Source organism: Labrus bergylta, chromosome 11, assembly GCF_963930695.1.
Source record: "Labrus bergylta chromosome 11, fLabBer1.1, whole genome shotgun sequence".
In the NCBI taxonomy this organism is placed as follows: Eukaryota; Metazoa; Chordata; class Actinopteri; order Labriformes; family Labridae; genus Labrus; species Labrus bergylta.
In genome coordinates, this window is record NC_089205.1 from 9666527 (window position 1) to 9677209 (window position 10683).

The 10683-nt window shown below is 45.1% G+C and overlaps 1 protein-coding gene across 1 annotated transcript; it reads left to right on the top strand.

Annotated features, from left to right (window-relative positions):
- The first annotated feature begins 323 nt into the window (after nt 1-323).
- On the top strand, nt 324-10675 carry dhrs12la (dehydrogenase/reductase 12-like a). The gene is made up of 10 exons (XM_065960071.1): nt 324-458; nt 2710-2843; nt 3596-3678; nt 3801-3896; nt 4632-4713; nt 4800-4861; nt 5568-5672; nt 6975-7065; nt 7206-7343; nt 9074-10675. The coding sequence occupies exons 1-10, from the start codon at nt 403-405 to the stop codon at nt 9187-9189; spliced, it is 963 nt and encodes a 320-aa protein (XP_065816143.1). The 5' UTR covers nt 324-402; the 3' UTR covers nt 9190-10675.
- The last annotated feature ends 8 nt before the right edge of the window (nt 10676-10683 follow it).

Sequence of the window (10683 nt, forward strand, 5' to 3'; positions counted from 1 at the left end):
ACATTTAAAAATGTCAATTTACCAAAATAAAAGCCAACTTTTATTTTTGTTTTTCAAATAAGAAACGGAGTTAAACTTCAAACAATGACGTCATCCAAAGCTGGTCAAACTGTGACTCTGTGCTCTTAATTTGTAATGAACCCGTTTGGTTTTGTTACTACATCCTTCTTGCATTGCATATTGCATTTTACTGTAGGTTAAAAAAAACGGATGCCTGCAGACCTCCGTGCTGCCGCTGGGGGGTGGGGGGGGTGGGGGGGGTAGGGTTAGGGGGGAGAGACTGAGGAGGGGTTCAGTTGTTCAGTGATGTTAATTCATCGCAGCTTCACGTGGTTTGTGGTCCAGGCTTAAAGCGGGAGGAGAGAGCTCAGCACATCGAGAGGCTTCCCAGAGCACAACAGCATGTCTCTGTACCGAAACTCCGCCTGGTTCGTGAAGGGACTGACCGAGTTCACCAGGTAAGAGGACACCTGTGTGTTCCGCCCTGCAGGCTGCAGACACCACTTATAGACTTATGTGCTGCTTTGTGCATCCTCCCATGTGTGTGTGTGTGTGTGTGTGTGTGTGTGTGTGTGTGTGTGTGTGTGTGTGTGTGTGTGTGTGTGTTGGAACAATGTGCGTATTACTTCTAAACGTGAAGATGAGCGATTAGAGCTTCATTAAGTTATTAAATGCATCGTAGCCTGTACATAAAATGTGAAATGTACGGTATGTATGCGCCTCAGGCTGAATCTAATGTAGAAGTGTATCGAGTGTTTTAACAGGAAGGGGCTCAGGTTGAAGTCAGTTCTTACCCCGGTGTTCATCCTTTGAGCGGAGAAGAGTTTAAGGCAGCTGAAACACTATAAATCCTACAGATGAGCTCAGATGGATACTGGTCTTTAGGAGACTTATACAGAAATCAGCAGACTGAATAAAAACAGTAAAGATGAATGGATCAATCTTTGTAAAAAAGGATATAAAGTCAGTGTATTGATGAATCTGATTGTAGAGGGATGAAGGACTTTCAAAGTGAACACATCTTTGCTGAGTTCTTATCGGTTGAGGATTGTGATTCAATAAACTGAATGTTCCTGTATCTGAAATGAGAAAAATGATGCATACCAGCCAGTGGTCTTTATAAAGAAACTAGAGGTGAAGGGGATTAGATACAGCATAGTACCACCACGTAGTGTTGTAGACCACACTAACCGAGACCAAGACATCCTGAGACCAGAGTCAAGACCAAGACCATACATATCTCTGAAAAATCATCATCTTGTGTGCAGGGGGCGAGTCCCTCATTTAGACTGTAACACCGGGAAGGTTGCGTCCAGGGGATAAAAAGTTATTTGTTCTTTTAAAAAGAGGCGTTTTCCTTCTTATCACAACAATGATGTTAAAATGGCCAAATATATCACAATTCTCAGCATAACGTAAAATGTTTAAAACCGTGATTATATCGTATGATGGGGCCTCTGGTGATTCCCACCCCTGTAAGATACTACTCTAAGTTTGGGTTTGGCTTGGGTCACTCATATGGATAAAGTGAAACACAAAGATGTAGAGAAACAGGCGGAAGAATTATCTGCTCTCTGGTGTCTACAGTTCAAAGGTTAAAATAAAAGTGTGTGTCACGATCATTCAGTAATATCCACCTTATGACATCACACTTTGACCTTTGTTACCGTTCCTTTGAGCTGTTTGACACTTCCTGTTTCTGTGCTTAACTTACTGTCCGAACCTTCCAGCTACAGGAGGGGCCTTACTTTCTTTCAAAAATAAAAGCACACAACAAGTAAAGAACCCTCAATCTCTCAACGGTCTAGCTAATGGTAATGGATTACAACCTTGTTAGGAGGTCATATGAGGTTAGAGGAGGTCAAAGTTATTTAAAGGTTTCGATATAAGAAAGTGTGCCATCCATATAATCACTGACTGGAAATGTCACCGACCTGCAAAGTGTTTTTGAGTATTTCCGATGTCTGAATTGACAAAATGACTCAGCAGGACTCGTTTAGGACCACCAGTCGGTCGTTCAAACACAACGGGCCTCACACGCGCCATCAGTCCTATCTGATGTATTGCTGCCCGAAGGCGCCTTTCCTCATCACAATGCAGCCCTCCAAGTTGTGTGAAAAGGTGCTTTTGTGATTGTTTCCCTTCGCCCCTTTGTTCTGTGTTATCTTTACTGTGGTCGAGCGGCCCGGCAGCCCGCTCTGACCCTGCACTAATGGCTCTCTGCATGACACCATGGAACAGAGCGGCCATTTAGCCTCACTTTACCTCCCTTGCCTTCCCTTTATCCCCCCCCTCCCCCCCCCCCCTTCAGCCACTCTTAACAATGGCATCTATGACAAAGGGCCCAATTCAAGACCTCAGTGCCACCGAGGACACACACAGACGCACACCGATCCTGTTGTCCCCCTCTGTAGTCTCACCCCGAAGCCGTTCTCTTCAGAGATGATGCCAGGCATGCTCGAGCGCGTCATTGTGTCTGTACAGTGAAGCTGTGAAGAGATGTACAGTGACCAGACTGACCCCCAACACTGACCCCCTCTGACCCGAACACACACACACACACACACACACACGTTCTCTCTTTTAATATCTTTAGATTCCATTACAGTCCTCGCCCTGAGTTGGACGAACACAGCGTATGTGTTAAAGCCATGTAAATGGCGAGGCTGCTGATGTCATCATAATTTCAGTACGTGTCTGAATTTAAAGGTCTGCCTTCCTGACGGCGTCCAAGAGGTTTGTGGAGAAGGACCTGGAGGTGTCCATGGCTGGACGTGTGTTCATGATCACAGGAGCCAACAGTGGCATTGGGAAAGCCACTGCCATGGCGATCGCAAAGAAAGGTATCGACCCTAAAGCCTGTGTGTCCTCATTAACCCTGCTGTTACATAATGCACTTTCTTTAATACTAATAGGACATGATCCTTGTGCAGTATGTGAAAGTATTGAAACGTTAGGGATCTGACACTTCCGTTATCTAATCTCCATGAACACATATCTGCGTGCAAGTTCAGCTCACATCTGTGATAGAGCTCAAATTTCCTCTTCAGCCATGAAGCTGCTTGATGCTGTCACTGCCACCTTCCCCTCAGGAAGCAAAATCTGAATGTCAGAGGACGAGTTGGGGAATTAACGACACATTACACTTGTTACAAGATGAGGAACCAATTAAGTTAAACCTTGGTTTTCTTAAAGGTGGCAGAAGAACCTCCAAAAACACCTACTGATTCTATAAAAATGAGAGACAGACAGAACCTGGAGTCAAAAGTCAATGAACAGGAACACACACACACACACAAAACCGAGATTCTCATTCAAACAGAAAACACAGAAAGCCGACTGATGGCGTCGACTCTCTGGAAAGACTGAAACTTCCACCTCCCTATAAAAGCACCGAGCCCAGCTGATCGTCATCAGCCGTCAGCTGAGGTAGAAGATCACAGGTGTAGTCAGTCGCTCCTGATGAGCGAGGAAACCAAAAAATCTCCCAGGTGATGGGAGTGTTAAGATGCATCACAAAAAGTCGACAACAAGTCCAACAGTAATGTTCTCCTCTTCAGCCGGTAAAAAGTGAAATACTCTTTCTGTGTCACAGGTGGAACGATCCACATGGTGTGCAGGAACAAGGACAAGGCGGAAGAGGCAAGGGCTGATATCGTCAAGGAGACAGGAAACAAAGTACGATATGACTCACCTCTGGACAGAAATCTTAAATAACACAGGGACGGTCCACATTTCAAATCAGTCTGGTGATCCAAACATAAGATTTTCATCGTTCTCACCGCCTGGTTTCTTTGTAGGAGGTTTACGTCCACATCCTGGACCTCTCTGAGACCAAGAAGGTCTGGGAGTTTGCCGAGGGCTTCAAGAGGAAGTTCAAGGCCCTCAATGTTCTGGTGGGTTACCTGAGTTTTTTTTACATTAAAAAATACATCAATTATACATCGACATGTTCACTCACAGAGACCACACCAAGAAAGATATGGAATAGTTTATTGTGATATGCATGATAGAGATCAAGATGAAGGGAAATTATAAGGGCCAATAGATTAGGGGATGACTGTAAGGGTAGATGGGTTGAGGGATGAGGGTACAGACGAGGGATGAAAGAATTAAGGTAGGGGTTGAGGGTAAAGGTGGAAGAAGGAGGGATGTGGGATGAAGGTACATTTTTACAGATTAAGGGATGAGGGTAAGGTTTGGGGGATTTTGGATGAAGGGATGAGAGTGGAGGTCGACGGCTGAATGGATGAAGGGATACGGGTAATAATTTGCGGTTGAGGTTGGATGGACGTAGAAGAAGAAAGATGGACTGGTGCTGGCATGACGTGGGGAAACCATATTCATCATATTTACATTTTACACTTTGTCAGTGTTAACATTGGTTTTGTATTGCACACACCTCACCTTGGTCAGGTTATTTCTTTGTAACCTAATTAGTTAAATAACTTGATAATGGCAGTCTCTTCAGAAATAGAGGGGTCAATATCTGTGAGAACCTCTAGCTGCATGTGGGCCCTCTTAGACTCAGTCTGGGTCCAAGAGTACGGCCCTGTTTCCAAAAATAGAAGTCTGAACCCTGGTCAAATAAGTCCTTTGGGAAAACTCTAGAATTGTCCTTCCTGTTTCAGATCAATAACGCCGGCGCCATCATGAGTCAGAGGGATGTGAACACTGAGGGGCTCGAAAAGAGCTTCGCCACCAATGTCCTAGGTACGTAAAATGTCAAGGTGGAGAGTGAAAACGAATTTAAATTGAAGAAAGATGGCGGAAGGAAAATCTTTTTTAATGACCACCAGGTGTTTACATCCTCACCAAGAGTCTCATCCCACTGCTGGAGAAGAGCGCAGATCCCCGAGTGGTGAGTCCGAGAGAAACTAAATGTGTGTGTCAGAATATCTCTTCATTTGTTCCTTCTATTCTCACCGTTCATAAACACAACATAATGCAGTACTGGTCATCATAATCCACCATTTTAATGAGTAATGAATGAGGTTGTGACAGCGAGTTGTGGCTGTTTAATCGTTCATAGCTGCCCACGCTAATGGGCCCCTCTCTGGAATGGCTCGGGTGTCTCGGGCATTCTCACTCCATGTTTATGGTGAGGCAGACTCAGAGGGCAGACCAAACACCTAGCTGTGGGAGTGTCACCCACCTGGGGGAGGGGTTACTGCCCTTTGTGATGTCATGAAGGGAAAATCTCCAAACGGCCTGTTTGAGCACAATTTTTTTTAAAAGTGGAGCAGGCAGAAGACGGAGAGGATGGACTTTTCTCATCATTGGGGGATTTGTAGACAGACTAGAGACACATATGAGCGTTAGAGGAACATGGTGAAGTGGATTCATTATAATATTTGACCTTTAAGATAACTGTGAGGAGAATATTTTTTTTCCAAATATTGGAAACTTTTCTGTTCTAGATCTGTTTTTATTATTCAAAATTTACTGCAGCATCGTGTAAGTGTGTATGCATTTGTATTTGTGTGAATGCGTCAATAGCGATTGAGGTTTGAGGAGATTTGATATCACGCCTGTATTCACTTGTGTCTCCGTTGGTGACTGCTCAGATCACGGTGTCATCAGGGGGGATGCTGGTGCAGAAGCTGCGGACAGGAAATCTGCAGTCTGAGAGAGGCCGCTTCGACGGCACCATGGTCTACGCCCAGCACAAAGTAAGAACTCCATCTGAAACTGTCCAAATGTCCAACTTTAAAGTCCCTGGGTTTGTTAGGACACCGACAAGAATATAAAAGTAATATCTACTTTAGGAGGTGTAAGCATGTCAGCAAGATGAAGGGTAGATACAGTTTGTCAAAGATACTGTTAGTGATCTGCGCCTTTTCTTGACCTCTGACTCGCTGTACGGTATTTCTCTGAGACTGATTTTCTGAAGTCTGAATATCTGAGAGCTACTAAATGTATCGTAAACAGTCTGTAAAGGCAGCGATTTAATCCCTGGAGTCGCAGATGCCGGTGTTTGTGTCTGACTGGTTCAGATTGTTATTGTCTTACAACTTCACTGAGAGTAAGATACTACTTTTAGACAAGGAAGGGCCATTGCATTACTCTCTTTAAAGACCTCTGTATACGGGAATCAAGTCGTGTTGTTGATCAATTGAAGTCCAAATCTCGACCAACATTTGAGTACAGAGTACTGAGATTCTACATATTGAGTTAAGGATATGCGTAGCCACTACCCTCTACAGGTTGAAACCAGGCTACAACAATCAAATCTTTTGGCTGATCTGGAGGCAGGTGTGACAGATGTCGTACCAGCTTTAATCACCAAACCCTTAAAAAAAAGAACAATGTTAGCTGACTCCGCAAACTGTGAAGTCATCTTGATCGAGAGAATCAAGCAGATTGATTTGACCTGAAATCTAAGCGGCTCGTTGTGAAATACAGCGATCTTGAAGTGCAAAAACAGGGCTATTTCTTTAAAAATCGTAAAGCAAACGTTCAAATCCTCTAGGGGGCAGTGTGATATTTCCCGTGAATCAGAGTGGTCCTCTATTCTCTCCCTCCCCTCCCTGTCCACCGTGGTCGCGGCCTACATGAGACTCTGGAGGAGAGAAGTCCTCGATTTCTGTCACAAAAGTTTCATCGCTGATTCTCGAGTAGTCGCTCATGGGGGTTTACCCGAGATAAACTTGCTAATAGTTAGATAATAACTAAGCAAATAAGTGCGTGTGTTGCACAGTCTGTAAGATGTCGCAGATGATGGTATCTGCATGAAGGTGGGAGTGGGTGTGTCTTATGCCCCCTCCGCCCCGCCCACATCCAAGGGTAGATGCACTTAAGCTGAAACTCAGGGGTTTAGTGACCCTTTAGCAGAACCAGATTTACCTTGCAGAATCCGTTCACAGGAGCTGCTGCTCTACCTCTGCTTCCATGGTACCTTGTTGGTTCTGATTTTGTTTTTCACTGTGTGTGTGTGTGTGTGTGTGTGTGTGTGTGTGTGTGTGTGTGTGTAGAGGCAGCAGGTGGTGATGGCAGAGCAGCTGGCTAAGACTCACACTAACATCCACTTCTCCGTCATGCATCCCGGCTGGGTGGACACTCCAGGTGCGTCCGGTTCACCTTCACTCACTACATGGAGAACAAACTGTCTTCACCTCCCGGGCTAATGTAATGAAATAGCTCTTACTTCACTCTCACTTCCTAACACTAAATCAACTTTATTTCTCTCCCTCTCTCTGCGTCAGCGGTGGCCAATGCCATGCCAGACTTCCATCGCTCTATGAAGGACAGTCTGCGTACCCCGGATCAGGGCGCTGACACAGTGGTCTGGCTGGCTGTCTCGGAGGCTGCAACCAAAAACCCCAGTGGACACTTCTACCAGGGTACTTTACATCAGTCTTTGTCGTTATAACTCACCTGCTTATCTTTAAGGAGTCAGTATCGCCGTTTTCACATATGCACTCTGGATAATATCCAGATCATTTCAGGAGCATGTGATGTAAAAAAAACAATGCGGAAGTAGCAGAAACAAGCAGCAGAGTCCTCTACATGACGCTATAATGAGAATATTTGTCTTTCTATCAATGCTGCGTGTAGTTGAACAGAATCTCAATCTGAACTAAAGAGTGGAGAAGAACATACTGAAGAACAGGAAACATAATGCAGCAGGTTCATTAGAGCACAGAGATGGTAGAGGTGGCGTGCAGACAGTCTATGGTCGTGCAGCGATCACAGGGAATAAACGTCACCACCCCCTCCCACTCGCTCCAGGTGAATTCTGATTATATCCTGCTGCGTTCTATCATCAGCTCACTCTGACTTACTGAGGAAAAACTACTCTGGGTCTAGCAGGAGAAGAGCGAAAGATTCAGCTGTTTGCGTTCACATATACAGCCCCTCTGTGAAATCTGAGTTTTTCAGGAAAGGGTTAGTATGTTTGACCCTCTAGACCAGTGGTTTCAACTGGTGTTACCTCAACTAAAAATGGTGCAGACAGAACAGAACATCGCATTGAGTACGGCACAGTACAGATGGCCAGTGTGACCGCGCCCTAAGAAAATATCACATACAACAGTTGTCTTTGAATGTCTTAAACAGGTTTAAAGCAGTTTTGGCATTTAAGAGGAGAGGAGACGAGTGGAGAGGAGTGGAGACTGAATTATGTGTTTGTCAGTTGTGGGTCAACATGGTGTGTGTGTGTGTTCGAGGGTTTGGCCTGTGTCCATTGCAGCTGGAGTGGGCTGCTTTTGGTGCCAGATACTGTCTCTATGAGAGCACACACTAATGCACTCCGGTGAACACACACACACACACACACACACACACACACACACACACACACACACACACACACACACACACACACACACACACACACACACACACACACACACACACACACACACTTTAGCCTTTTCTGTGTTGTAAGACGATGATGCCTGGTGTCCTTGTTTAATAATCTTAGCGGGTCGTATGGCCTTGCTGCTTTCACTGGAGGTATGTCATACGAGTGTGAAGACGTGGAGACGTCGACGTGATTGAGTCGTAATAGGAGAAGAGATCAGGACTTTGATTTAGTTGCATGATGGTCGGGCTTTCTCCCTCAAAAAGTTCAAGTTATCGCTCCGTTCTTCTGGTGACCTAAACTAGTGAATACAGGGCGGGTAGAAAACATAGAAAAGCAGGCTGGCTTACACACCACACCCAGAAGACAGGTAAAAGGTACACCAGGATACCGTCCAAGACCTGTGACGGTATGAAACAACAGATCTTCCCACAAAAAGTGTAGTGTAGTTTCTGTTTAATCCGGCGGGAACCACAGAGACCATCATTGCGCCCCCATCATCCTTTGCACTACGCTTGCTGTCTCAGTACAGCGAAGGCACAGTGGTTATTTGCGAGTCAATACAGAGAGACGATTCTGAAACTGTGAATCTTGCAGCACCCCCTGGAGACCTCCAACAAGTGGTCTTGAGACTGCTCTTGAGTACTATCCAGATACTAAGAAATAGCACTCAATCTTAAGACGGGTTTCTCATTTAATGTGGCCCTAATGCTCCTTTGTATACATGGAAACGCCCTAAGGGTTAATATTTGTGTTTTTGTGCCACAGACAGAAAGATAGTGTCTGCCCACCTGCCGCTGGCCTGGACCCGCAACTCCCCGCTGGAGGAGCAGAAGTTAATGTCTCTCCTGGAGGACCTCGCCAAGACGTTCCAGCCACACTGAGGCCGCAGGACGTTTCTTCTTCTCTGTTTTTTTAACAGTTCACCAACAACACTAACAGCAACAACAAAGTACTCACCGAGGCTGGGCTTGATGTCTCATCCTGATGTCGATGACGAAAGCGATCCGGGTCCGTTTATCCAAAGCGTTTTAAAAACAGGACAAACGTCAGGACACGATGCGGTTCAAGCCTCACATGACCTGATCAAACTTTACCTGTAATGTTTAAAACTATTCATACTAAAACAGATTCTCTGTGAGCTTAGCTTGACTAAACACTAAACAACATGTTATCGAGTGTTTGATGGCGATGCTGCCTTTAAACGTTAGCGTGCTAACAGAGAGAGCACCTTTAAAAACATGCGGCGTGTTACTGTGACTTCAAGGAAGTTGTCAATCAGATGGGAATCTGATGTGACCGAAGTCACCGACGCACATCGCAGTATTAATTATTCACGTCGCCATTTGTGGGTTCAGTCTCGATGGCTTACAGATGCGAGTTAAAAAAAGCGACAGAGGAGAACTTTGACATGTCGAGCACTTTTTTTGGAAGGAAGGTCAGATTGGATTTAACACCTCACAGGTGTAAAGCACATTCTCGCTTTCTACATTGCTGCTTTTGTTATATAAATACTAATCACATCAGGGGGACCGGTACATCCTGGAGGACGGAGTGGAGGGAGAATCTGTTGAGCACAGATTAAGATCCAAAAATATTTTTTGAACACATCAGGGATGGGCCACGTTAATACCAAGGTTAAAATACGCACAGCAGATTTTTGTCTCCGCCGTGAGAGAGTCGAGGGCTGTAAGTGGTCCCCCGGCCGCAACTTTCCCCCCTTCTGCGTTGTAGAGTTAAATCCACGTTGTCTGCATGTGACTGTTCTCTGTCTGTTAGCGTAGCTTTCATACGTTAGCATTCTGCTTCTGGTGTCTGTGAGGAATCCAGCGGCTTAATTCATCGTCCACTTTGTTTGCATGTTCCTCATCGTCCGTGCTCAGTCAGACTCCATCACCTACACCCTTCAAATCAGTCGGTTAATGAATCAACTTGATAACCATGAAGGCTCATCAGACATCAGGTGGGTCTGTCGAATAACTGATCGTAACCTTTGGTTGAAATAACTGTTAGTCCTAACGCCGTCACATTGGAGGTTCAAACGCTCATCAGCTGTCCTCTGTGTTTTCAGTATCGTGTCTCACAAACGTTTTGATGACAGCATGCCGTTCTTGTTCTTCTTGTTCGCCTGTTAAATATAACGTGACCACGATATTCCTGAGCGAGTGATGAGTGAAACGTGGGACATGTCACAGTCATGGCGACGCTCTCCTCCTGCTGCAGATTGAAGTGCCCTGTGTGTTAGCCGTTAGCTTCAGCAGCGTAACTACTTCTTCATGACTCAGTAAAATCAGTATGAAAAGCTCCTCTCTGACTTTGACTTGTCTTTCTTGTAAAATGTCAGTTTGAATAAAGATAAATTCACTTAAAGTTTTGTG

Excerpts from the sequence above, each read along its gene's own strand:
- dhrs12la (XM_065960071.1), top strand. The coding sequence starts at position 403 with ATGTCTCTGTACCGAAACTCCGCCTGGTTCGTGAAGGGACTGACCGAG. Across the intron at positions 2,844-3,595 it reads CATGGCGATCGCAAAGAAAG|GTGGAACGATCCACATGGTG; the intron begins GTATCGACCCTA and ends TCTGTGTCACAG. Across the intron at positions 5,673-6,974 it reads TGGTCTACGCCCAGCACAAA|AGGCAGCAGGTGGTGATGGC; the intron begins GTAAGAACTCCA and ends GTGTGTGTGTAG.